Source organism: Gymnogyps californianus, chromosome 8 (genome assembly GCF_018139145.2).
Source record: "Gymnogyps californianus isolate 813 chromosome 8, ASM1813914v2, whole genome shotgun sequence".
Taxonomy (NCBI): domain Eukaryota; kingdom Metazoa; phylum Chordata; class Aves; order Accipitriformes; family Cathartidae; genus Gymnogyps; species Gymnogyps californianus.
Window position 1 is genome coordinate 13856729 of NC_059478.1, and position 27931 is coordinate 13884659.

General features: G+C 42.3%; 3 protein-coding genes across 8 annotated transcripts in view; all 3 read right to left on the minus strand.

The window, feature by feature from the left end:
* LOC127019208 (pancreatic alpha-amylase-like) lies at nt 1–7101 on the minus strand. The gene is given in 11 exon segments (XM_050901164.1): nt 1–309; nt 628–753; nt 863–984; nt 1196–1295; nt 1409–1531; nt 1619–1752; nt 2155–2385; nt 5786–5983; nt 6189–6335; nt 6935–7059; nt 7062–7101. Coding segments are annotated over 11 exon segments (1536 nt in total). The 3' UTR covers nt 1–119.
* On the minus strand, nt 7071–26376 carry LOC127019207 (pancreatic alpha-amylase-like). 6 transcript variants are annotated; one of them, XM_050901163.1, is made up of 13 exons: nt 26330–26376; nt 22162–22252; nt 20505–20556; nt 20182–20279; nt 18623–18769; nt 16721–16918; nt 14531–14761; nt 13483–13616; nt 13270–13392; nt 13057–13156; nt 12720–12841; nt 12485–12610; nt 11858–12166 (listed from the first exon to the last, which is right to left on the minus strand). In XM_050901163.1, exons 4-13 carry the CDS (start codon nt 20212–20214, stop codon nt 11977–11979), a joined length of 1404 nt encoding a protein of 467 aa, XP_050757120.1. In that variant the 5' UTR covers nt 20215–20279; nt 20505–20556; nt 22162–22252; nt 26330–26376; the 3' UTR covers nt 11858–11976. The 6 variants fall into 6 exon arrangements, with proteins under 6 accessions (XP_050757119.1, XP_050757120.1, XP_050757115.1 ...); XM_050901162.1 differs by lacking the exons at nt 11858–12166; nt 20182–20279 and adding an exon at nt 7071–7149 and having other exon boundaries at nt 20341–20556; XM_050901158.1 differs by lacking the exon at nt 20182–20279 and having other exon boundaries at nt 20341–20556.
* Nucleotides 26182–27931, minus strand: part of RNPC3 (RNA binding region (RNP1, RRM) containing 3) — a 16277-nt gene continuing 14527 nt past the window's right edge. The window contains exon 15 of the mRNA XM_050901003.1: nt 26182–27355. The gene's annotated coding sequence lies outside the window, so the exon portion shown is untranslated. The remainder of the gene's footprint in view (nt 27356–27931) is intronic.

Genomic DNA, 27931 nt, shown 5'->3' on the forward strand with positions numbered 1-27931 from the left:
TTTGATTGCCATTTATTATTCACTAGTTACAGAGAATCACTCATGCTCGAACACCAGGGAATCACATATGGGGGAAACAGTAATGCACAGACCAAATGGAGAAGGACATTTCTCCTCAGTTATAATCTGGCATTAACATGAATTGCAACGAATGGATCTTCAGCATTGTTACTAATCTGGAAATTCGCCATTCCATCACCAGAAACATACATCTGTTTTCCAGTACATTTGTTGCCCTCCTTTTGTCCAGAAATAACATCACAGTAGGTACCAGCAGGCAGTCCAGTTTGCAAATTGATGTTCATATTCCTATGTGAAAATAAGTGAACACTATTTATCCATCGTTTTCAAAACAGATATTTCAAACTGGGTCTAGGATTTTTGAACCTGAAGCCACTCCCTTACTTTGAAGGGCAATGATGTAAAGTGTGAGCTCTCTGATCCTACACCTGCTTTGCTCCCTACGCTCCTGTTCTGGCTCTCTAGACCTGGCATGCAATTGAATGACTAGCTCAGGCTGTAGCGATCGCTCTCATCAGGAGAAGAGGACATTTCCCTTCCCATCAGTATTGCTGATGAGGGATGCTACGCTTCTCTCTGGGGACACGGTCTCTCCCACTGACTTACCAGTCATCATTATTGAAAACGATGAAGCCTTTATTACCACGGCCAAAAGCTACTTGATTGTTGCCGTTGTCCCACCAGTTGGAGAAAGGCTGACCATCCACCACATTACGGAAGATAACCATGTTCCTGAAAATGCACGGAACGGCTGTCACTGTGGCTGCAAGAGCTCTAAAGCCCCGAGGAACATGAAGCAAAAGCATCTGCTTTTACTTTTTTTTTCTCCACAGTGTCCTACTTTATCTGACGCCAGCGATGTTCACAAACCCAGTCGTTGCCACAGGTAGTGTCTGCATTGATTGTAACAGGCTTTGTTGAGCCATCCGAGTTACTTGGTGGTCCAATCCAGTCATTGACGTCCTGTAATTAAAAAGAGAAGTTTAAAACTCCTTCCTGAAAATGCAAAGAGCCTATCTGTAGAGACAAGCTAGATGCAGCATCAAATTCCCACCTGCTAGATCCAACATGGGACAGAGAAATCACTTAACAAATTTCAGTGCACTGAACTGCTTCTCTGGCCCTGTTCTGATCCTTATTCACCACAAATGTATCTTCAGCATTACAAGCTTACCCGTCCATTTACAAAAGATCTTGGCCAGCGAAAACTCGACATCACACGTGTGAACCCGTACGGATGAGCAAGCATGAAACCAACTGCCATTTTATAAAGCCTGTTCGTTAGACAAAAAAAGTAATGAGACGTGGAAAGAGAAACCGTGCCAGAGAACAGATAGACAAACAAGCAGAAGGAAGAAGCATCACCCAGACAAGAGCAATCCCTTACCTGGGGTCCCAGAAGGTTAGAATGGAAGCTCCACCAGCCCCGTGACCCCGCTGGTTGTCGTGATTATCCACAAAGACCAGGGCTCTGTCGGAAGGCACAAAGCCCCAGCCTTCTCCCCAGTTCCTAGCCAGAAGCACAAAGACTTGAAGCTACCTTGTCAAGTGGTGTATCCAGCATGTCCCAGGTAAGTTGCAGCACCTTCATCCTTACTTTAAGTAGGCCATCTTTTCTCCATTCCACTTGCGGATCACTGTCCCCAGTTTTGCACCGTATTTGAATTCTGTCACTCGGCCATTTCCAAAGTAGTCACTGCCTTTGATCGGCTCTCCGCCCAAGTCAATTACCTGGTACACCAAGGAGAAACTGTGCATCTATTTTCATCTCACAGAGACAAAAAATGCAGTGTACAGTCCTCAATATTAGTTCTTGCTCTACACTGAGAGAAAAAATATTCAAGTGTGTTTGTTTCTGCTGTGTAGATCAACCCAGAGTCGATATAATACATGATGGACACATGTCAAAACATGATTGAAGAAAGAAAAGGTAAAGTTGAATGATAATCTGTTGTGGAGGCACTTTTAAAAAGCAAAACAACTTATGGCTGCAGGGCTGCTCCAAAGAAATGGCTAGCTCTTTCTGGGGTAAAAAGTTGGATGAAGATGTATTACTGCCATTCCTCTGAAGGAGGAAGGTAAAAGAGATACCAAAGACAAAGACAAAACTAAAGGGAAAAACATGGAGATTACCTCCTGGTAAATGAAAGGCTTTGTTCCTGCAGAAAACCATTTAGTATTTAGATTTTTCAGCTTGTCCAGAAATGCTCTTATGTCCCCAGGCCACATATGCTTGGCAGCATCAATTCGGAAGCCTGCTACGCCAATATCAATGAGATAGTTCATGTATTCGGCAACTTTTGAGCGTACATAGTCCTTCTCCAGGGCCAGATCAAGAAGGCTAACCAAGCGGCAGTCACGGACCTGTGTAATGAAAAAAAAAAAACCAAAACCCCAAACTTTTGAGCTGCCAAAAAGCAGCTGTCAGCTGCTGTCAGCTTGTAAAACCTTTCAATGAACTGTTTGCAAGTTTTGAGCCATAAATTCAATTCTGTTTGGATATCTAATTTGCATAGAATAGAATTATGCCAAGGTCTGTGTGCTGGTTTTGGCTGGGATAGAGTTAATTTTCTTCATAGGAGCTAGTATGGGGCTATGTTTTGGATTTGTGCTGGAAACAGTGTTGATAATACAGGGATGTTTTCGCTGTTGCTGAGCAGCGCTTACACAGAGTCAAGGCCTTTTCTGCTTCTCACCCCACCCCACCAGTGAGGAGGCTGGGGGGCACAAGAAGCTGGGAGGGGACACAGCCGGGACAGCTGACCCCAACCAACCAAAGGGACATTCCATACCATAGGACGTCATGCTCAGCATATAAAGCTGGGAGAAGAAGAAGGAGGTGGGGAGACATTCAGAGTGATGGCGTTTGTCTTCCCAAGTCACTGTTACGCGTGATGGAGCCCTGCTTTCCTGGAGATGGCTGAGCACCTGCCTGCCGATGGGAAGTGGTGAATGAATTCCTTGTTTTGCTTTGCTTGCGTGTGTGGCTTTTGCTTTACCTATTAAACTGTCTTTATCTCAGCCCATGAGTTTCCTCACTTTTACTCTTCCGATTCTCTCCCCTATCCTGCCATGGGGGGAGTGAGCGAGCGGCTGTGTGGTGCTTAGTTCCCAGCTGGCGTTAAACCATGACAGTCCTTTTTTGTGCCCAGCATGGGGTCAAAGGGTCCAAGATAATGACAGATTTGTTTGGAATGTGCTAGATCGAATTTATAGCTGTTGTTGCTGTTTAGCTATTAATTGGCAGGCTCCTGTGCTTGCCATGGGGCTTGCTTGCCTTACTGTATATGAGAGTCTAGTGCTTGCTGGCAGCTGCTTTTTGCCTTCGCTGCTTGCTGTACTGCTGTAGTGCTTATCATCTTACTCTGCTGTGCCTGGGAACATTTTGATAACAGCAATGGCCATGTGCCTGGGCTGGCAGATGGCCAGGGCATCGCTGCTGTTTCTGTGCTGCTGTACTGGACAGGCTGGAACTCCAGTGTGAACTCAAGTCGAAGGGACTGTGACCTGCGGATAAGCCCACACAGGAGCAGGACACCCCGAAGCGTCTGTGGCCGTGAATAAATCCACACCAGACCAGGTACATCTCGAAGCATCTGTGGCCGTGGTTATGTCCATGCCGCAGCAGGTATACCTCCGAAGGGATTGTGGCCCAAGGATATGTCCATGCTGGAGAAGTTACACCTCGAAGCATCTGGGGCTGTGGATAAGTCCATGCTGCAGCAGGTACACCCTGAAGCATCAGTGGCTGTGCATGAGGTCATGCTGGAGCACCTCGAAGCGTGTGGCCATGGATAAGCCCACGACAGAGCAGGTACACCCCTGGAGGGACTGCAGCCATGGGTAAGGCCATGTTGGAGCAGAGTCACTCCTGAAGGGACTGTGGGTGTGGGTAAGGCCACGCTGGAGCAGGTATATCTCTGAAGGCATTGTGGCCTGTGCATAAGGCCATGCTGGAACAGGTGCACCTCAAAGCGGCTGTGGCTGTGGATGTCTATGCCGCAGCAGGTATACCCCTGAAAAGACTGTGGCTCATAGATAAGGCTCCACTTGGAGCAGGTACAACCCTAAGGGACGGCAGTCTGTGGATAAGTCCAAGCCTGAGCAGGGGCAAGGGGAGGAGTTCATTGCAATGTTAAACCCTATAACCTGGCCCAAAGGGACCAGGGGTGGAGATTGTCATGGAAATACCTTTAAATTATTGTAACCCATGAGTTGAGTTGCATATTATAGGAATTACTATAGCAGGAACCACCTGAACAAATTGAAGACACGCCTTACAAGAAGCAGTGCAAGCGCAGCAGTGACCCGACCCAAGCTTGCTTTGGTGCCCAGTAACCATGCAACATACCACCTCTCCTGTCCTGAGTGACCACTGTAACAGATGGAGCTCAAAGTCATGAACTAAGTGAATTCAGTGGACATTTGTGGACATTTTAAAGACATTTTACAAGGGTGGTCCATAGACTAAGGGAATGATATCTGTGTATTATATCAAAGGATGGGAAGCGGCGTGGTGGTTAATGAGGATGTATTGGATACTGTGGGACCTGAGCATGACGTAAATGGTATGGAATAAGGGGTGGAGAATGTGCTGGTTTTGGCTGGGATAGAGTTAATTTTCTTCATAGGAGCTAGTATGGGGCTATGTTTTGGATTTGTGCTGGAAACAGTGTTGATAATACAGGGATGTTTTCGCTATTGCTGAGCAGCGCTTACACAGAGTCAAGGCCTTTTCTGCTTCTCACCCCACCCCACCAGTGAGGAGGCTGGGGGGGCACAAGAAGCTGGGAGGGGACACAGCCGGGACAGCTGACCCCAACCAACCAAAGGGACATTCCATACCATAGGACGTCATGCTCAGCATATAAAGCTGGGAGAAGAAGAAGGAGGTGGGGAGACATTCAGAGTGATGGCGTTTGTCTTCCCAAGTCACTGTTACGCGTGATGGAGCCCTGCTTTCCTGGGGATGGCTGAACACCTGCCTGCCGATGGGAAGTGGTGAATGAATTCCTTGTTTTGCTTTGCTTGCATGCGTGGCTTTTGCTTTCCCTATTAAACTGTCTTTATTTCAACCCACGAGTTTTCTCACTTTTACTCTTCCGATTCTCTCCCCATCCTGCCATGGGGGAGTGAGCGAGTGGCTGTGTGGTGCTTAGTTCCCAGCTGGGGTTAAACCACAACAGTCTGCACCAAGATATAGGTAAATTTACTATACAGCTCAATACTCAGGTTAGGAGAGTTGGTGAAGGATATCACCTCCCTGTGCAGATGTTATCAGAATTGAGGATGAGAAATGGCATGATATATTGTTGCAAAGTGGCCAAAGGAAGAGCAGTAACCTTGAGAAAGAACTGCCACACACTCCATCTACAAAAAAGAGCAAGTTACTCAACCAAGGTACCGCTTTGCACTGCTGTCAGTTTTCCAAGGGGGCTCCTTATCAAGATGAGCTGAGTTTACAAGCTACAAGAAAGAGATCACCAGCTGAGCAGAGTACACCGGGCTCAGTTCAGGAGCAAACTCCTGCACATGCCCACGTGAAAAATGTGGGGAGGGTTCTTGATTTCTCAGTACTTAGAATATTTTGCACCACAAGTGCCTCTCCTGTACCTACGTTCACTACTTCATTCACTTGTCAGGTGACTAAGCACAGGTTTTGTGAGAAACTACTCCCTTTGTTTGGCCTTACTGTAATGTTTACACAACAGGTTAAAAAAATAAAAAAGGAAAAAGATTTCAAACTTTTGCCAGAGAAAGTTACCTGATACACATCACCATAATTTTCAATTTCTCCACTTCCAGTTCGGCATTTTCCATCATTGAAATCCCAGCCAGAGTATGGCACAGCTGGAAAATCTCTGTTCCCAGCATTAAAATAGCTTCCACAGGTAGAATGTGTGCCTGAGCCACCTGCAGCCCCACACATGTGGTTGACAACAGCATCCACATAAATATGAACCTGGAAAAGCAATAAGCGCATTTCAGTATGTTTTGTAATGATGGTGAAGTGATAGGCAGAGCTTTACCACATCACTATTAATTCGATCTTTTTTCCCCTTCAGTTTATTCTCAGTTTATGCCTCCTTTGAGCACAGCAGCAGTAACTTCCCTCAGCTGATACAGCACTTCTTGCCATATCAGATACAGATTTTCAAGGCACTTACTCCAACGTTGTTGCATCTGGTCACCATGTCTCTGAATTCATTTTCGTTTCCTGATCGAGTGCAGAGCTTGTAGCTGATGGGCTGGTACCTTTCCCACCAGGGTCTGTTCGGGTTAGTAATGACAATATTTTCATTTGGAGGTGAAACCTGCAGATGAAATAATTATGTATTTTGATAAGAAAGCAATTGGTTTTATTTCAACGTTTTAAGGGCAAAATCTGTGCTCAGCACCTTTGCCCTCAGAGGCAGGCTAGCGCCCAACTCAGTCTCTCCCCTGAGCATAAGCTCAGGTCTGTGAGATGTCCGTCTTGTAGACTGGCAAGAAAGAAGTTTTCTTTTGTTCCTGTGGGCTGCCCAGGTCCAGCATGGGCCTGCTTTCAAGGACATGCACACGGGAGGGCTGAAGCCACAGGAATTATTTCTACCTGGAATAGTGTCATCCTTAGGAAAGCCAAAACTCAGTGCTTATGCACTTCCCTCAGAACAAGGTAAAGAGGAAAACTTAGCTTTGCAGGGGAAGTGTTTCAGAGGAAAGCGTGCCCCTTTGTAACTGATCTGCTAGAGATATAATATCATTCATTGGCCCTGCAGGCTCTAGGGTTGCTTCTAACAGCATTTACTACTTCCATCCCCCCCTTTCCAACACCAAAGTTACTTGGAGCTGGCTGTCTCCGATTCAGACATTTTGATTCATTAATTGAATGCTACAATGCCATTTTCCTACCTACTCACAGGAAACAACTTACCTGAACTCCTCCAAATCCATTAGGAGCTAAATAGCGTTCACACTCAAGAGCAATATCGGCCCAGCGCCATTCAAAGAGATGTACAACAGATGTCCTCCCAGCCTGAGTGTTGGGGTTGTACTGCCCCAGCAAAACGCTACAGCTGCGAGTAGGAGGAGGACTTGCATGATGCCTTCAGTATAAGGCTGTGGTCTCTCCACTGGCAATTTATACTCCTGCAAGATGCCAAAGTTCCTATTGCAGCTGTCAAAATTCACATAGATCAATGCTATCAGTTATTATTTGGCTGGCTAGCTAGCTCAATATAATTTTTCTGTTTTGTTTTTTTCCTGGACTGCCCAACAGCTGAAGATAAAATACCTTTTCACAATGATTATACATTATCATAAACCAAGCTGTCCGTAAGCAGTGCACCCAAATTCAGAATTGTACTCTTTCCAATCATGTAAACAAGGATACTTTATCAAAAGTATTCCAAAACATAACACATAGGTCCTCAAAGAGGGTTCTGGAAGGTAAAAGTAAAGGGAGGTGATTAAAAGACAACTGGAAATCTAACAGCTCTAGGAAAATGAATGAGTTTGCCAGCATTCAGAGGTGTCTAGCTCTCAGGATTAGTCTGAGCTCAAACCAGGGTACCCGATCAGCCACTCTCAGTCAATAACAGATGTATCACACAACATGTTGTGGGTCTTCACCAGCTGAATCACACTGGTGACTAGTAACTGTCCCCTTTTCATGCCTGAAGTTTTTCTAGCATCATTGCCCAGTGCCTGCTAGGAACTGTTATCAGTTTTCTTCACATGGTCGTGCAGAGGAACTGTTGCTCTACCTGATTGAAAGTGATCAGAGCTGCAAGTGTTTTCCTCTCCAACAGAGACTCTGCATACAGATTCATCTCACTTTAAATGACCAGTGATTCATCTGAGTCAAGGAAGGAAACCCAAAATCAGATGTAAAGTGACACTGCAGATGAGTTTTAGCTGCCTGACATAAAACTGAATTTGAAAGCCAGAGCTGTTGCCCAAGTCCCTTCTGGCTTTTCCTACAGTTTCCTCCTTCAAAAAAAACCTTCAGACTTTTGCTCATGACACAACTTCAGGTCTTCATTTGGAACTGACTTATAAGATAAAGGTCTCAGCAACAATGCTGCATGAATAAGCTCGAGTCATGCCAATGATAAAACAATACTCTGAGAGAATATGAAGACCAGAAAATCCCCGACATTTGATGAGCAGCTGTGAGAAAAACAAGAAGTCCACAAAATGGCACATCTACTCCAAGAGAAAAGAAACCCCAGTGCACTTTGTACCTGAACTGCCTCTAGTATGTTCTTTCTGAAACTAGCCATGCCACTGAATATGTCACATGCATCCTTCTCTTTCCCAGAATTTGTCTTCAAGGACAAAACACAGTAGCAGGTCCCATTTGCCCACCTGTTCATTTTCATATCACAGACCTTATTAAAGGTCTCTTTTTCCACTACAACAATGAAAGAGTAAATTACTGCAAATGACCTTGCCTATTCACTAACAGCAAGGAACCAGTGAGACGGTTGCACCTTGTGATTACCATTTCAGCGAGAACAGACCCCTCCCATTCCTCAATACTAACAAGAGCAACCAAATGTGCCTGAGGTTAATTTTTACATCACTATTCCCTGTGGGGTTCCATTGATGTGATGGCATGTCACTGCATAACATTCAGTTTCCAATGACATGCGTTTTCCACTGAAATACACTGCTATCAGCCAAGGAGAGTAAGGACCCATCCATGATAGCCCGATGCAATGGATGGCCAACCCACTGGCAAGGGGACTGGGAGCCCTCACGTGGTAAGCTATTCAGCAGCTCAAGCTGAACAGGCTGCAGTATTTTAGCATGCTGAGGAAATCCATGAGGGCAGGAGAGAAGGTGGCCATCCAGCACTGATGATTTATGAGTCTTTCTGAAGTATAAGTCCACATAGGAAGTATTAATGTGCAGTTTCAAACATAGCATCTCTTTCGGTATGGCAAAAATGTCAGGTGCCTAACAAACTGGCTCTGATTTTCAGGGGAGTTTTAGGGGAGCTGAAGCTTTGGGCAGACGAGACATTGGAGGGCTTTGGCTTTGTTTTGAAATCCTGTGTTTTAATCCATTTGATCCCCCAGTATCATTGGAAACCTGGTTGTGAAGAACTGGAGGATGTGGGTTCTAGACATTGAAATGAGACCCTTTTATTTGCAAGCTTTTACACTGTAAACCTAAAAAAGCCAGCCTGCCCTTATGTCCCTATGTGGTTATAGCACAGCTCTGTCAATCAAATACACAATCGATACCCATGCTGCAATGGCAGCATTTTCCCAATACACTGCTGCAGTGTCAATGCGTACACAAGACCTACCAGCACGTGACTGACCAATAAAACCCTTCAAAGGAAGAAGGCTCAGAGGAGACAGGCAAGAGTGACTTGCCCATGAAGCTCAGGGAATAATGCAGGCCGTGACCATCCACAGGTGTTGCAAAGAATGCTGACTTTATCTCAACACAAACGTGGCCTTTATTTTAGATAAACAGCTACGTATGTCAGTTGAGTGCATCAGCTGGTAGTGTAACTGTTTATCTCTGGGTTAATTAAAAGAGTGTGAATGTCTCCCTGGTTTAGCCAGACCAGCATGGGGAGGAGTGTACACATGGCTCAGCACAACAGAGATTATAAAAACTAAACAATTAACAAAAGATTTTCAAAGGTAGCAATGGGCTTTAGCTGGTTTCAACCCACATATTCCTTTCCAGCGACTGCGGACGCCCAGCATCCTGATGGTGAGTGTATCATAGACACCAGTAATGGAGATCACGTTGATATTGTGATTGAACTGTATATTGCAATTGTTATATTTTGCTAAGTGTAACTTACATTTGTATTGTGATTTCAGTATATTTTGTATCACTCTGCTAAGTCAGAAGAAGTATCTAGCATCAATTATCTTCAAATAAGTGAATTTGATATTAAACATTACACCCTCCACACATGGAATATCTAAAAGCAGCTGGTCAGAGAGTATTGGACTCTGATAGTCAGAGCAATCTCAACGCAGTTGTCTGCCTCGCTGCTATTTAGCTTGACCAAATGAATAATCAATATTGTGGTGCTCCGTCATAACAATGGCTTGAAGGGTATGAAAAGGTGGTTATGTATGCCTGTGTATTAAACACAGCATTCAACCATTCCCAGACAGGTTATTAAAAACAACATAAAAGACTAAGGGAGAAGACAGTCTTAAAGATGCTCAGGTAGAGATATTAGACTTGAATTATCATCTTGAAAAAAAAGAACATCTATATTTATTGCTACTCGCCAGACAGGTGAGTATCATAACATGCTACAAAGTTGAGAATGTCTTCCTCCCAGGAAAGAAACACTTCTCAAATTTCAGTGGTATCTGCCATAGCAAGTCCACTGGAAATCCCAGGAAGGGTAGCAAACAATGGTTTCAGAGAAGCAGAGAAAGAGCCAGTACAAGAACAGATTAAGCTGTCATAGCTATAGGACCTAAAAAATCATGCCAGTTTCCACAGCAGAGACGTATTCATCATCTTGATTGTAAATTTTCAGCTGCCAGGATACTGCCACTATCATGTACTACATAAGACGTCATGCTTTTAAACCAGGTTTCCTGTAAATTGACGTCACTGATGTTCTAGCACAACATGGATGTGAACTCATCCCTTTACCACCCCAGTTTGCGCAAACAAGTGGAGGCAGTCTGTTTCAAAGGGGCAGGAGGGCTCCCTGACCTGACCCTGGGGGCAAATGACAGGTTTACAATGGCTATTAACATCCTGCCACATGGGTCTCCCAATCTTTGACACCGCTCCAGCGAGCGGATCCAGGGGCTGCGTGTTGCCAGCAGGCCCCCTGCCCTTAGCAAGGCGGTGCTGGCCACAGCGAGCAAGGGAGACAGGCGGTAGGTCCAGCCGCCGGGCCAGGGACACTACCTGGCCCCTTCCTCCCACACCATGACTGCCTTGCCAGACACTCCCGAGCCCTTGGGCACATCGAGAGCCAATATCCACCCCCAACACCCATGCACTCTCTCTACCGCCACAAAAGGGAAACGGCCCTTAACAGTACACCTTGACCTCAAAAACAATAAATCTGGGCGCTCCTCTTCCATTTGCCCCTCCAGACTGGGTCGCAACGAGTACTCTTGGCCAAGCAGACGTTCCGACTTAAAGCAAGGGCTGCACTCTCGCATTTACCTTGGCATTTTCTCACGGCTGACAATGAAATTGGGAAAGCCGCCAAGGCCGTGCTCCGTCTGCGTAATTCTCTGAGACCTAACAGAATAAGTGAGCCTAAGGCACCACAGAGACAAGAATATGCTGTGCTTCAGCCACTGTCACGAGGTCTAAGCGATGCTTGGATATACAGCGTGCTTCTCAGACACCTTTGGAATAGCCACAGCGAACGCCAGTTTGCAGCAAGCTATTGGGGCTAACGATAGAAGATCGGGTTTTTGATTTGTACAGGCACAAGCTGACTGTGAACCGGGCAACCCGCGGGCTTGACTGATGTCATAGGCTGGAATAACTGATTGGCACGGCCCAGCCTCCTCTGCTGACCCGGACCCCGGGTTTGGTTTGTCGCAAGAAACGGATAAATTGTCTGTGTACGTAGGCACTGCTCGTAGCTGACCGCCCACAATGTGGCTGCTCTGGGATACAGATGTGTGTGTATGTATCAGCCTTGGAAATACTGCATTTTAACTTACCCAGGTGTTGGTTTGGGTTCTTTTTATTTATTTTATTTCCTCCCATGTTACTGTGACGTGGGAAATGGAGTGCTGCATTGCCTTAAAACCCACCACTGCATTGCCACTGGTTATGACGTGATGAAGTTCCAATCCAATTCATTAAGGGGAAAAGCATTACTCTTCACTTTGATTGCCATTTATTATTCACTAGTTACAGAGAATCACTCATGCTCGAACACCAGGGAATCACATATGGGGGAAACAGTAATGCACAGACCAAATGGAGAAGGACATTTCTCCTCAGTTATAATCTGGCATTAACATGAATTGCAACGAATGGATCTTCAGCATTGTTACTAATCTGGAAATTCGCCATTCCATCACCAGAAACATACATCTGTTTTCCAGTACATTTGTTGCCCTCCTTTTGTCCAGAAATAACATCACAGTAGGTACCAGCAGGCAGTCCAGTTTGCAAATTGATGTTCATATTCCTATGTGAAAATAAGTGAACACTATTTATCCATCGTTTTCAAAACAGATATTTCAAACTGGGTCTAGGATTTTTGAACCTGAAGCCACTCCCTTACTTTGAAGGGCAATGATGTAAAGTGTGAGCTCTCTGATCCTACACCTGCTTTGCTCCCTACGCTCCTGTTCTGGCTCTCTAGACCTGGCATGCAATTGAATGACTAGCTCAGGCTGTAGCGATCGCTCTCATCAGGAGAAGAGGACATTTCCCTTCCCATCAGTATTGCTGATGAGGGATGCTACGCTTCTCTCTGGGGACATGGTCTCTCCCACTGACTTACCAGTCATCATTATTGAAAACGATGAAGCCTTTATTACCACGGCCAAAAGCTACTTGATTGTTGCCGTTGTCCCACCAGTTGGAGAAAGGCTGACCATCCACCACATTACGGAAGATAACCATGTTCCTGAAAATGCACGGAACGGCTGTCACTGTGGCTGCAAGAGCTCTAAAGCCCCGAGGAACATGAAGCAAAAGCATCTGCTTTTACTTTTTTTTTCTCCACAGTGTCCTACTTTATCTGACGCCAGCGATGTTCACAAACCCAGTCGTTGCCACAGGTAGTGTCTGCATTGATTGTAACAGGCTTTGTTGAGCCATCCGAGTTACTTGGTGGTCCAATCCAGTCATTGACGTCCTGTAATTAAAAAGAGAAGTTTAAAACTCCTTCCTGAAAATGCAAAGAGCCTATCTGTAGAGACAAGCTAGATGCAGCGTCAAATTCCCACCTGCTAGATCCAACATGGGACAGAGAAATCACTTACTTAACAAATTTCAATGCACTGAACTGCTTCTCTGGCCCTGTTCTGATCCTTATTCACCACAAATGTATCTTCAGCATTACAAGCTTACCCGTCCATTTACAAAAGATCTTGGCCAGCGAAAACTCGACATCACACGTGTGAACCCGTACGGATGAGCAAGCATGAAACCAACTGCCATTTTATAAAGCCTGTTCGTTAGACAAAAAAAGTAATGAGACGTGGAAAGAGAAACCGTGCCAGAGAACAGATAGACAAACAAGCAGAAGGAAGAAGCATCACCCGGACAAGAGCAATCCCTTACCTGGGGTCCCAGAAGGTTAGAATGGAAGCTCCACCAGCCCCGTGACCCCGCTGGTTGTCGTGATTATCCACAAAGACCAGGGCTCTGTCGGAAGGCACAAAGCCCCAGCCCTCTCCCCAGTTCCTAGCCAAAAGCACAAAGACTTGAAGCTACCTTGTCAAGTGGTGTATCCAGCATATCCCAGATGATAAGTTGCAGCACCTTCATCCTTACTTTAAGTAGGCCATCTTTTCTCCATTCCACTTGCGGATCACTGTCCCCAGTTTTGCACCGTATTTGAATTCTGTCACTCGGCCATTTCCAAAGTAGTCACTGCCTTTGATCGGCTCTCCGCCCAAGTCAATTACCTGGTACAGGAAAGATAGAGCATTCCTTTCTACTTAAAAAACCAAACAAGTAAAAGGCATTGCCCTGGACATTGTTTTAAGGAAGAGGCACTACTTGAGCTAAGTATATTATTTGGCTTACTTGTAAAATTGTATTTAAAGCTATTTTCTTCTTTTTATCTCAGCCTTGCTATGAACTTGTTTTCCGTCTCCATCCTAAATCTCCTTACCCTGATCAATCACTACTGCATAATTAAGGCTTGGGCCGTACCAACTTTATATTTAGTCAAGTCACCAATGCCTCTGCTTCCAGCACATGGGCAACCTCATTTCACTATGTAGGTAAAGACCATTTCACTATTTGCCCTAGGCCTTGCAGGCAACATACTGATTTAATAAAACGTGTCTAGCAACTTTAGCTTCTGCTGACTGAAATCAACAATTACCTCCTGCTTAGGTCTTGTTAGGATTTGTTATTCAAACGTAAAACACAAATTCAGAATGTCAAGTAACACTGGTTATGCCATTGGAAAACAAAGTTTCAGAGCATAATCACAATCTATATCTTCTATTGCAATTTATTATCCAGAATTTAAAATTCAGGGAGTGAAATCTCTTTTTTAAACCAATAGAATTTTTACACTAACTTTGATGCAGTAAATTTCATCTCAAGTGAAATTTCCAGGTTACCTAGTTCCAGAAAGTCTAAAACAACTGGGGAATTTTGCATGTCAGTTACTATTTGTGGGCAGATTAGATATTTGTAAATTATGGTTATTAAATATCGATGATGATTTCTATAGATCTTGAGTCTGAAAGCTGCTTGGGCCCAGCTCACCTCATACAGAGCATCACTTCCAGTGTGGGACTGAGTCTACACTGTGCCTGCAAGAAATATGTTTGTAAAGTACAATTAAAAAAAAAAAAAAGATTACCTCCTGGAAAATGAAAGGCTTTGTTCCTGCAGAAAACCATTTAGTATTTAGATCCTTCAGCTTGTCTAAAATTGCCTTCACATCCTCAGGCCACATATGCTTGGCAGCATCAATTCGGAAGCCTGCTACACCAATATCAATGAGGTAGTTCATGTACTCAGCAACTTTTGAGCGTACATAGTCCTTCTCCAGGGCCAGATCAAGGAGGCTAACCAAGCGGCAGTCTCGGACCTATATAAAAATTCTGAAATGAAACATTTTTCACCTAATAAACTAAATGTAGTGTTCTAGACACATTTTGAATTTTGTTACCAACATTACAATGCCAAATAAAACCTTCACTAGCCATTGTTCACCATGCATATCTTTGCCTTGTCCAAGAGGACAGTCATCTACACAGAGGGAGCATTAAGAAGTCTGCATTCGCCCAGCTTACACAGCTGTAGGTGCTGAAGGATTATAACAGAGACTCAAACCATTAAATCTGTCATCAGCTTTTTAATGCAAGTGTAGGGCAAAAGTATGATAAATTATTTTTACTCCAGTGTATTAACGAACAGATTCATTACTATTTCAAGTGCACTCATTTATTCTCTGATGTAGGAAAGATTTCTAGAAATTATATTTCTAAATCTTTTATAAATCTTGAGTTATAGTCTTATGAAACATTAAACTCTTGTTTTCTGCCCCCTTTTTGCCTTTGTTTCCTGTAAATACAAAATGATGGGAATCGATTTTCATCAAAACAATACTTTAAACGTACACTGAGTATACTGAAATGCTTTTTTTAATAACTCTTACGATAGGTTTCCATGGCTATGCACTTCTGCCTGGAGAGAGCAAGGTGCATCAGCCTATGTTGCAAACCATACTAAAGAATTGGCTAGAAAGATGCTCCTTTAGAACTGCTTAAGAATTCAGGGACATTTAAAGTCTCCCCTTCTTCTGCCGTTTCTCCAAAACCCCTCTCCCCTCAACTTAGATTCACGAAATATCAAATGCACTTGAAAGGCATAAGACATTGTGCTTGTTTTGGCTGGGATAGAGTTAATATTCTTCATAGCAGCTAGTATGGGGCTATGTTTTGGATTTGTGCTGGAAACAGTGTTGATAATACAGGGATGTTTTCGCTGTTGCTGAGCAGCGCTTACACAGAGTCAAGGCCTTTTCTGCTTCTCACCACACCCCACCAGTGAGGAGGCTGGGGGGGCACAAGGAGTTGGGAGGGGACACAGCTGGGACAGCTGACCCCAACTGACCAAAGGGATATTCCATACCATAGGACGTCATGCTCAGCATATAAAGCTGGGGGAAGAAGAAGGAGGTGGGGGGATGTTCAGAGTGATGGCGTTTGTCTTCCCAAGTCACCGTTACACGTGATGAAGCCCTGCTTTCCTGGAGATGAATGAGCACCTGCCTGCCGATGGGAAGTGGTGAATGAATTCCTTGTTTTGCTTTGCTTGCACGCATAGCTTTTGCTTTACCTATTCAACCATCTTTATCTCAACCCACAAGTTTCCTCACTTTTACTCTTCCGATTCTCTCCTCCATCCCACCAGGTGGGAGTGAGTGAGTGGCTGTGCAGTGCTTAGTTGCCAGCTGGGATTAAACCACGACAGACGTTATTCAAGAAAGATAGGTATTTATCTTTATAAAATAGTTTTTCATTCTGTGGTAGTTTTAAAGTCCTGACCTTGTAATCTGATACAGAGGAACAGATAGACTCCTACGAAGAGAAATCTCTAAACAGAAGGTTGATTTTCAAGATTTTAGCATTAATATTTTTCTTTATGAAATCCTGATCTCTCTCTTCTGAAATTGAGACCAAAGAAAACTTCCAAATTATAATAAAAGGCAAATAACTCTTAGGGGTTTTTTTAAACACAAAAAAACCCACACAAGATAATCCCTAAATAGATTTTATGAGCTTTAAAACTGTCTTTCTAAAGTACATAAGCACATTTGTCTAAATCTGAAATTGAGCCATTGGCTCAAGTAGAGCTATCCCTTTAAGAAGTAGTGTTCCTGCTAGCAACGCTAGCAATGCTAACCTCTATTATCAATTTGGATGGTTTTCCATGACAGTTTTTGTTTTGTTTTTAAAAAAAAGTCTCACAGTAAAGGGGAGCAAAGAAACCACAGCCCAGGAACGGATGTACATGAAAACTGTATTTATAGTTCTAGGTTTACCTGAGATATATCATGATAATTCTCAATGTCTCCGCTTCTAGATTTACATTTACCATCATTAAAGTCCCAGCCAGAATATGGCACAGCTGGAAAATCTTCAGTCTTTGCATTGAAATAGCTTCCACAAGTAGCATGGTCGCCAGCACCAGCATTAGCTCCGCACATATGGTTGATTACTGCATCCACATAAATATGTACCTAGAGAATAGTATTCACATTTCAATTTGAGAAAGCTACTTCCCGCAGCACCACTAATTAACGTGCTCTCTCTCTCTTACCTTCTGCCCTATCCCCCTATTTCTGCTTGCTTGCTTCCCCCAACATTTTATTTAAAATATTTCTCTTTTATTAACATATACCAATGGTGATACAACATGCATCTGAACAGATAGGCAGATAACATTGCACCCATTTTTAAAAAGGGTAGAAAGGAGGACCCTGGGAACTACCGACCTGTCAGCCTCACCTCTGTGCGTGGAAAGATCATGGAACAGATCCTCCTAGAAGCTATGCTAAAGCACATGAAGGACAGGGAGGTGCTTCAAGACAGCCAGCATGGCTTCACCAAGGGCAAGTCCTGCCTGACCAACCTAGTGGCCTTCTATGATGGAGTGACTACATCAGTGGACAAGGCAAGAGCTACAGTTGTCATCTATCTGGACTTCTGTAAGGCCTTTAACATGGTCTCCCATAACATCCTTCTCTAAATGGGAGAGATATGGATTTGATGGGTGGACTGTTCGGTGGATGAGGAATTGGTTGGATGGTCATATCCAGAGGGTAGCGGTCAACGGTTCAATGTCCAGATGGAGATCAGTGACAAGTGGTGTCCCTCAGGGGTCCGTGTTGGGACCAGTACTGTTTAATATCTGCATCAATGACATAGCCAGTGGGATCGAATGCACCCTCAGCAAGTTTGCAGATGACACCAAGCTGAGTGCTGCGGTTGACATGCCTGAGGGAAGGGATGCCATCCAAAGGGACCTGGACAAGCTCGAGAAGTGGGCCCGTGTGAACCTCATGAAGTTCAACGAGGCCAAGTGCAAGGTCCTGCACATGGGTCAGGGCAACCCCTGGTATCAATACAGGCTGGGGGATGAAGGGGTTGAGAGCAGCCCTGTGGAGAAGGACTTGGCAGTATTGGTGGATGAAAAGCTGGACATGAGCTGGCAATGTGCATTTGCAGCCCAGAAAGCCAACCGTATCCTGGGCTGCATCAAAAGAAGCATGGCCAGCAGGTCAAGGAAGGCGATTCTCCCCCTCTGCTCCGCTCTGGTGAGATCCCACCCGAAGTACTGCATCCAGCTCTGGAGACCTCAGCACAGGAACGACATGGACCTGTTGGAGTGGGTCCAGAGGAGGGCCATGAAAATGATCAGAGGGATGGAACACCTCCTATGAAGAAAGACTGAGAGAGTTGGGATTGTTCAGCCTAGAGAAGAGAAGGCTCCAGGGAGACCTTATTGCAGCCTTTCAGTACTTAAAGGGGGCCTATAAGAAAGATGGGGACAAACTTTTTAGCACGGCCTGTTGCGATAGGACAAGGGGTAAAAACTAAGAGAGGATAGATTTAGACTAGATATAAGGAAGAAATTTTTTACACTGAGGATGGTGAAACGCTGGAATAGGTTGCCCGAAGAGGTGGTAAATGCCCCATCCCTGGAAACATTCAAGGTCAGGCTGGACGGGGCTCTGAGCAAACTGATCTAGTTGAAGATGTCCCTGCTTATTGCAGGGGGGTTGGTCTAGATGACCCTTAAAGGTCCCTTCCAACCCAAACTATTCTATGATTCTATGAAAAAACACCCATCTTCACTTCAGTGCTACCATGTCTTCCCTTCTAAATTACCAGTTGTCTATATCCTTGCATTGTTAACATCAGAAGGTTTTCAAAGCACTTACTCCAACATCGTTGCACCTGGTCACCATGTCTCTAAATTGAGTTTCATTTCCAGATCGTGTGCACAGCTTGTAGCTGACAGGCTGGTATCTTTCCCACCATGGTTGCCAGGGGTCAGTAATGATGACATTTTCATTTGGAGGTGAAATCTGTGAATAAGATGGTGTCTCTTGGTAACAGGATACTGATAATGGTTTATTTGTTTGCCCAGTATTGTTAAAGAAAGAACATAAAAATAGAAAATCGGGTCCCTTTAATGGAAGATGCTCACAATACCTAACCCATGTAGACCCTCAGTATCCTCTGCTTACACTGTAGTGGGCTGGAAATAAAAGAGTTAGGCCTGGACCTTCAGCAGGTAGAAACATACTATAGAAATGACATCCATGGACATAGTGTCCTAATTATCTTTGTGAATGCAGGCCTCAAAGATCAAAAGAAGGGTCTGAAATCTGAAGGACTAGGTCAGTAGAGATAGCCCTGAATCAGGAAGGAACTGACTGCAGAACAACCGATGTAACGTAACATCCTGCCCTTAAAATCAATCTGACTTCCCATTTTTGTAATGTTTTGGATAAAAGCATTCTTGACATGAGACTTGTCACAGTTTCCAGATGAGCTATACCTCTTCGTTTTATAGACTCTTTCCAGGATACTCTTCAGGCAACAAGCTTTTGCTGCTACCTCCACATCTCTGGGCATAACCACCTGATCCCACCATTTCTCACAAAGATTCCTAGGCTGCAGCCTACTTAGCTGTGATGCTTTTGTGACCAGCTCAGCAAGCCTGCATCTGAAAAAACTTTCTTTTTGAGATCCTGTCACAGCATGGATTAAAAAGATATCCACATGTATACCATAGTCTGAGAAATCAGCTTAAAATCAATCATCAGGCCTGTGTGCCTGGAAAGAAGGTTGCAAAGAAAAGATGTATTATTTGAAAATTATGGGAAAGTTCTCACTCAGGCCAGCTTGCAAACTCCTGGACTACAAGAGACAGGCAGACTTCTCTCACCATTTTTTCCTGAGCAATCTGACAAACAAACTGAAATAGTTTAATAGGTGACTGCTCTCCAGCCATACTATCCCACCCATCTGACACTACTGGTTCCACAGGAACACATCTGTTGTTCAGACGGATCAGATTCACATCGACACACCTCTACCAGAACCTGTGTTCAGTTCATTTCTGCCTGCTTACACCAGGTTCTTGCAAAGAAGGGTCTCTTAATAGCCTACTTGGACACTAGGCTTTACAGAGAGAAACTTGCCAGTTTGGGTGAGCACAATTAGCAGCCTTTTATATTTATTTATTTAAAACCTTCAGCACTTTGGTATTCTCTTTGGGAGCCTTTTTTTTCAGTCATAGTTTCATTTTATGTTTATCAAGCTCTTAAGAACTTCCCTTAATTTAAATAATATCAAGCAGATAAACGTAGGTTACTCTTCACAGCAGTAAAAAAAAGATTTAGCCAGAAATATGCAATTCTAATTCATCTAGATGTAATAGCACAGAGTGCAAAACACGCACTTTGGAGCAATGAAATAAATTCACGCTTACACGATGATGGCTGAAGAATATATTTGTCAGCATTTACTACTTCCATTACAAATTTCTATTTTTCTTTCTCAGTACCTGTCCTTTGGTGAACATTTTCTCTGAAAAACAAATTATCATCTATGTAGCAATTTTACTACCTACTGATAGGAACAGACATACCTGAACTCCTCCAAAGCCATTAGGAGCTAAATAGCGTTCACACTCAAGAGCAATATCCACCCAGCGCCATTCAAAGAGATGTACAATAGATGTCTTCCCAGAGAGAGTATTAGGGTTGTACTGTGCCCAGCAAAACCCTACAATTAACAGCAGAAAATAGATACCCATCCTGTGCTCTGTGATCAGTTGCGCTCTTCTCACTGCCTATTTATGTTCCTGCAAGAGGGTAAAGTACACATTACAAAACACACATTTAAAAGTAAATGTCCATCTCTGGCATCATGTTTATTTAACTTTACTTGATTGTCATTTTGTTTGAGAATTGGATTCTCTCTAAGCTATATCAACCTCTCATACTAACAGTAACTTTGTTCTTCTGAGGTTAAAATTCAGATGTTGTCTAATACACGCTGTCTCTAGTCTACAAAGTTGTATTTTTATTAGTATAAAGATAAAAACAACCCCAAAAGGCAAAAGAGTACTTACATAGACCGAAATGGACATTTCATTTCTCATTTTAATGTATAATATTTTACATTCCTATTTATCCTTGAGAGGTATCTTTTTTTCAATCTGTGTTACTATGACTTGTGCATATTTAGACAAGGCCTTGGAGAAGCAGCATGTTTCTTATTGTGAGTTGCCACGAAACCCCAGATATTTTGGAGGTCTAACATATGTGAGTCTGTCGTTCATGATATGCGTGACATCTATCATTCAAACAACAGCCTTGATCTTGGAAGATCTCTCAGATACAGAAGTGACTATACTGACTCAAAACCAGAAATGCTAAACGTTTAATCTCTGTACACCCGTACAATTTGTTTGGAGATATTCTTCTCCCAGAGAACACAGTGCAGTGTGGCATGCAGAAGTTAGAAGTGCTGTGAAACTCCATAACCAAGAAGTCTCCAGGTACAGAGTTCTGCAAATGCACTGAAGGAACCTTCCAGAGGAGAAAAACCAGCTGCGTTACCTTCTGATAAGCTAGGCTAGGAACTATACTTCCCAATTCATATCATATTTGTATTTGCTTATATACCAACAGAGATGACAAGCCTATTAAAATTGCCTCTCCTTTTTCTCATCTAAAGAGAGATACAACTTACAACAAACCAGAAGTTAAACAAGTATCAAGGCTTACGTTACGCTATTTAGGATCTCATTTTGCACTCTTCGTGTTTAGAAGTCGATTTAGAGAGTCTGAAAGAAGTCCTACAAGAAGATCTTTTGCAAACAAAAGGCTGAACTACTACTTCCCTTAAATAACAAAACACAGAATCTTGTTACTTTCCTCTAAGTATCTATTCTTTGTAAAAAAAACTATCTTAACACAGAGACAACACAGGGCAAAGAGGGAATAAGGAGATTCCTGGGTGCTGTCATAGGGGACACCAAACACTTCAGTGAAGGTTTAAACATGAACACAAGGGCCTTCAGGTTTGCTACATGAAAGAAACCTGCACCCTTTCCTCATTTAATACACACTTGGAATGCACTGCTGAAAACTCCAACCTGCTATGATACAGATACCCAAAAAAAAGTTTATATAACGTCTTACATGATTTCTACAAAACAACCCTTATTTTTATTTCAAGGAAAGGATGATCCAACCTCCCAGTCAGTGCAGCTGCACTCTTTGAAGCAAATTCAAGCGCAAAATATGCCAGCTTATAAAGTGTAGAACCTGCCTTCCAGAGCCTGTTGCTATCAGCTGTCACCATACTTCATAGGCAGCCAGAGTTATTTAGAATGAATCATTTGGTAAATTTAGCTTGTTTTTCTGCTTGTGAACAAAATAATTTTAATGAAATTATTTACTTGTAGATCTTTGGTAGAGCATACAGATAAATTTCAGCCATAAGCAGTTGTTCTGTGTGCTTCCATTTTCATGAAAGAATGCTTCTTTGCCCTGATAGGAAGAACATACATTAACAGAAAATGAGCTAAGAAAGTTCTTCTCTCTAATGAGAGAAGCCATTTATCAGATTGGCAATTTTTATTTACAGCAGTAAGTACACAAAGCAGCAAATTACACAAAGCAATAAGAATAATATATTTTGACCCAACCAAGCTCCAAGGCCTAGTGCTTGAAGAGAAGACTCAATGTTGTTTTTCATTTCTTTGAAATAGGTTTATGGCTGCTTTGGGTTCAGTACAAGCAACGATAAGGGAATGGAGATGTTGAAAGCCCCAACACACTCTGAAGGCTCTAGCTTCAAAATGCTTTTGAAACTTGGAAAAAAAGTAAGAGGCCTGTATTCCCCTATGGAAGAAAAGAGAGCACAACTGATTGCAATTCAAAGAACATGGGAGAGAATTGTTTCTGAAGAATGCTATTGCTGTCTGGACAACGTGAGAACTCAGGTCAGCTTGTCTTCTGCTGGGTTAAAGTCTGTGGTATGAAACTCAGCTGCTATCTCCAAAATACTAGCAACAATATTTAAATTTGCAAGAGGTTTGACGCAGGCCTGCTGAAGCTTCAGATGCTAAAGGCTGTTACAGGAAAGTAGTCTCCTTGTGAACTTCTAGTCAGTCCCCACAGAACTTCCCTCAGCAGCTGCACATTTCATACAGACAAGAAACTCTGCTTCGGCACCTCCTTTAGAGACACAGCACTGCCCCTTACACAACTGTTGTCAGGAGCAGCTCTACCGACCACAAATCCTGCCGGGCCTCTTCAGCATGTACAAGCTCTAAACATACCGAAAGCAAGAAGCAGAACTCAATACGTACATTTTGGGGCCAGCCTGCGTCATTTTCAGCGGATTCCAGCAGCACCATCCCGCCCACCGCCAGCCGAGCGCCGCCGGGGCAGCAGCGACGGGAGCCCAGCCCCTTCCGCCGGAGCGGAGCGGCGCGGAGGGGAGCAGAGGCACCGCGGCCCCGCACTGCCGCCCTCCCGCGCTGCGGCGCCGCTGACGGCGCCCGAGGCAGCAAGCTCCAGCCCCTCAGCCCCGCGCCAGGTCTGCCAGTGAGAAACTGCTATACGGTAAAATAAACTAGTTTATCTAAAAGCTTTATACTACATGGGATTATGTTGATTCAAGATAAAATTACATTCTGGAATATATTTGTTCTCGAGATTTGAGAAAGCAAATCTCTCTGCATATACACTTACCTCATTTTGTTTTTTTTAAAGTACTTTTGTCTTTGATTACAGCACCACCTTACGCTTATCCTGCTTCACTGCTTTGAAAATTTACTTAGTTGGCCTTTTACGCAGTATTTTAATAGCTTAGTTCTGTACTTGTAACTCAACGTGGGTGTTAGGACACATTGCGTGTTTCCTCTATTATATACCTTTTCATGTGCAATAAACTGAGTCACAAAGCTTTGTAAAGTGGCTCCATCCAGAGACAGGCTAAAAATGCAGTAGCACAAGGAAGGGTTCCGCATGTTTGAAGGCTACAGTGGATTAAGTAGTATTTTCTACTTTAATGGTACTACACAGTGGCTTTGCCATACAAAGTAACAAATGGAGTTTGTCATTATCAGAATAATGTTTCTTTTCTCAGGGAACAGTCAAAACCACAACTAGAGTAAATATTTGTCTCTATATAACATAAAGGGATCTCATGCCAGAAGCTGCTTGCTAGGCTGGAGTAAGAGACTCAGGTAAGAGTCGCAGAGTCAAGTGTTTGTCCTACAATAGGAACAGTAGCAACATAAGCTACTTAAGGAAACCAAAGTATTTACAATGGCAAACGTGTTCTCTTCAGTCTTGTATCAAGTAGGGAGATACATTTAAGGAAAAAAACTGGAGGCATTTAGAAATGTCCTAGAAAATAATAAAGGAAAAGTCATTCTCAGTTTGACATTAGGTCCCCTCTTAGCTGTCAAATTCCAAAGATATGAAGGGATAACAAAGATGCAAACTATGTAACATGTGAAATGTCTTAGTGAATTTTCCAAGTTACTATTGTCATAAGGATAATTTAGCTAGAAACTGTTCATTTCTGAATGCATGTTAACTCCACTTTGCAGATGACATTATTATTTTTAACTTCTCAAAACCAAAATTTCTTTTCACTACCATATAGTGAAGTCCCTAAAATACAAAGTTTTTGAGGAAAAAACACTCAAAATACTGGAACTGAAGATGAGCCTTATATATCAAACACACACTGAGGACACTAGAGAAATGTGCATGCTTTTTTAAAATCCATCTCTTTAGAATTAAAAGCATATTAGAATGACCTTCTGAATTTGGCTTTCAAAGAAAATTCTGACAAGGCACACAACTCACATTTATATATCGAAAATAAATCTAATTTAGCTTCTGTTATCACAAGATCTTTGCTATATCAAGGAGTCAATTTATAGAAGAGCACTATAGTAAAATTCATGATTGTTGATTCTGAGTCAGCCTCACCTTGAAAATTATAGTGATACAAGTATATTCAAAAGTTTAATTAAATAAGAAATGTTGCTGTGTCTATATGTCATTAGCTAATGAAGAAAAACTGTGAAATAAGCCTGCATTCACTGCTTATGTGCGATCTCGGAAGCTGGCCCTAAAGACTTGTTAAAAAAACAGAGGTCATTTGACCTGAAATATCAGATCAAGCAGAAGAAACGTTCCAAGGGGAAAAAAAAACAAACACCCAAACAAAACCCAAAACCAACCAGCAGAAATGGGTATACAAAAAACCAGTTGATTTAAGGGAATGAAAGCTTTGCCTTCTGACTTTGAAAAAAGTTCTCTCAACTGGACTGCAGAAATTTCCTTGACAGATATCAGTATAGGATGGTGGGGAATATGTTTTATTTGTTCTTTAATAATATAACCCCACCAAGAACACAGCTTAGCTTTATTCATAATTGAATGGCCACAGAACACTCACATTTTTTTTTTTTAAGCCACTTTTTTCCTCTCTTCTAAGCGTCATAAATCCTTCAGAAGTTCTCATAAAACTTCCTCTCAGTGTATTTTTCCTGGCCTACTATTCCAAATACAGATGAGATAAACTAACGAACAACTACGCAGTCCTACGCAGTCCACATGGGAACGCAGCAAATAAGCTAAGAACAATTCCAGTAAAAGCATTTTAAAGTAATCTGCTAAGCCAGTTCATATTGAAAAAACAGCAAAGATACACTTATTTTGGTCCAGTAATCAGTACTAGTGATTTAGGCTGTTTGCAGCTGGAATGATGACAAAACAAAAGTCTTTACACCAGCCTGTTACTACACCATCAACTATGAATTAATATTTTATGGATTTAAGGAGAAAATTATTCCATTGGACTCTCTTGCCAAGTAAATGTCATTGCAATGTTTCCCACATGGTTTTAGAAAGCTATGCTAATCTTCCTAGTATGTAACAAATCTTACTATGTGACCTCCACAGAATTATTTTTATTAAACACAGTTCAACAGGGCAAGGACTGCACCTACACTGGTTTAACACTGTTTTAACTGCTACTCTTGTTTTAATGACTTTAGCCTCGCTAGTGATATTTTTCAAGATGCGGATGAACAATGAAAGTTAATTACTGAGGAAAAAACAGTGCCTAATTTCACAGTACAAATTCATGCCAGTGCACTAGTCCTCCTGCTTAGTCTCCTAGACAAGAAAAAGATTCACACTAAAATGAGATTATCCTTAGATTTTCTTATCTTTTTAGCCTGAAACACTAACAGCTAAGCATCACACTCAAGGAGGTGCCTATGAATACATACTCTGAATCATCTAGAACATGCTGCACAGTTACAATTGGACTGTTCACCTTGAAAAAAACCAAAACAAAAAAACCAAACCAGAAGTGTCTTCCTCCTCCTTCCCACTCCCAAAGCCCACAACAAAACAAAAGTCAATATGAAGAGAAAAAGGCAAAATGAAGAGAAAGGAAATAATTTATTAGAGATTTCACAAGCAAGCTAACATACATTTATCATAAGTCTTGTGACAGTTTAAAGATATCTGGAATCTTTAAGAAGAGAAAATTTACTCTGCCTTAAATACTTTAGAAATGCTACTACGCACAGTTCAAGAGTCCTGATGATTACACTGCTTCTTCCCCCAGCTTGATAATACTTGAAAGAGATGGAACACAAAAGGGACCTGGAACATCACAAAGGCATGTTAAAAGTAAGAACAACTAGAAAACAGTAGTGTTATGCTTTCTTTTGACAACTAAATTGAAAGATGCTTAGTATTTAGAAAAGTGCTGAATGTCTGGAAAAAATCTGACTTTTATCTGACTAGATACAGGCTGTATTAATTTTATATTACAGTAAGTTAAACAATAATGTAATATTAAACCCAGAAGAAAAATATAAGTCACTGGCAACAACACTACCTCAGTGCAGAGAACAATCTAAAAAAACAAAAAACCAACAAAAAGGTAGCAGTGATTAATAGTTGATTAACAGTTCAATTCCAAATACTTCATTGCGAGATATTCTTAGATTTTCTTCTCTACTCAAAAAAGAAAAAGTAAGGAATGTACAAACTAAGTCAACTACAGATTGTTTCTTGTATACCAGGACAACAGTAATCATCAAATGATCTAAGATACTGGTCAACCCTTTAATATTATTAAGAATTGCTCTGCAACATATTTTAACCAACGTACTATTATTATTACATTTATTTAAAGAAAAACAAGACGACATCCTCAGTGTGAGCTCAGCACAGCTCCACGCACATCAGTGGAACACTTCTAGCTCATACAAGCTAAGGAACTGGACCACAAATTAGCAAGTTATATGACCTTTGAGGAAGAGGTGTAGGTCACCTTTTAAGACTAGGAACCTTCATTGTGTCTATTCACGCAACACAGACAACTCATTGATTTTTTTTTTTTCCCCCCTGAAAAAGTGCCCTTTGCTTTTAAAATTACCAGATTAGTTCAAGCTCTAAAACATGTAAACTCCTCCCCACACCTACTCTATACAAAAATTTAGATGTAGTTGAGTGCTACGGGAAACATCGCACAAAAAAAGGATACAACAAGAAAGGATACACTCTGCATGACAGTATTACTGCAGTATTTACGCAGGAATGTTTCTAAAGAAGAACAGCAGAATGTGGTTTAATTTTACTTGATTCTCAGTATTGCATACACATAACTTTATGCTACCTATCAAAAGCAAAGATGCCTCTGATAAAATACAGTTTTGACCCCTTATGAGATTTAACGAGGGCTGATGAGTCCACCAACACTAAACTCCATATTCAAAGGTAAATACATTTTTTGATAACTTGAACTACTAGGACAATACCAGATTTTTCTGTCTTATTAATTCTCCTTCAAGTCTTTGCCATTTTACAAACTCACTTTTTCCATCAGGTCCAAAACCCAATCATGTTTCCATTCAATGCAGGCTTTCAAGTCACTTCTTCCCTACGAAGAAGCTGGAGACCTCTCAACATCAGTTTCTTCTACATAACCTTTCTCCCAAAAAGCTGTATTTTAGCTACAGAAAAAATAGTCACCCCAAATACTAACTGAAATTTTTGCCAGTCCATCAAGAAAAAGACATTTCAGCCAGCAAGGAGTTACATAGTATTTTTATAAACCGCATGTATTATTTTCTCTACAAAAGATAAAGCCTTTGTAGAGAAAATACTAAAAAATAAAAA

Coding starts and splice junctions, on each gene's coding strand:
- LOC127019207 (XM_050901158.1), bottom strand. CDS start 20,508: ATGGGTATCTATTTTCTGCTGTTAATTGTAGGGTTTTGCTGGGCACAG. Junction 13,157..13,269: donor CTAACCTTCTGGGACCCCAG/GTAAGGGATTGC, acceptor TCTAACGAACAG/GCTTTATAAAATGGCAGTTG. Junction 12,842..13,056: donor GATCTTTTGTAAATGGACGG/GTAAGCTTGTAA, acceptor TTTTAATTACAG/GACGTCAATGACTGGATTGG.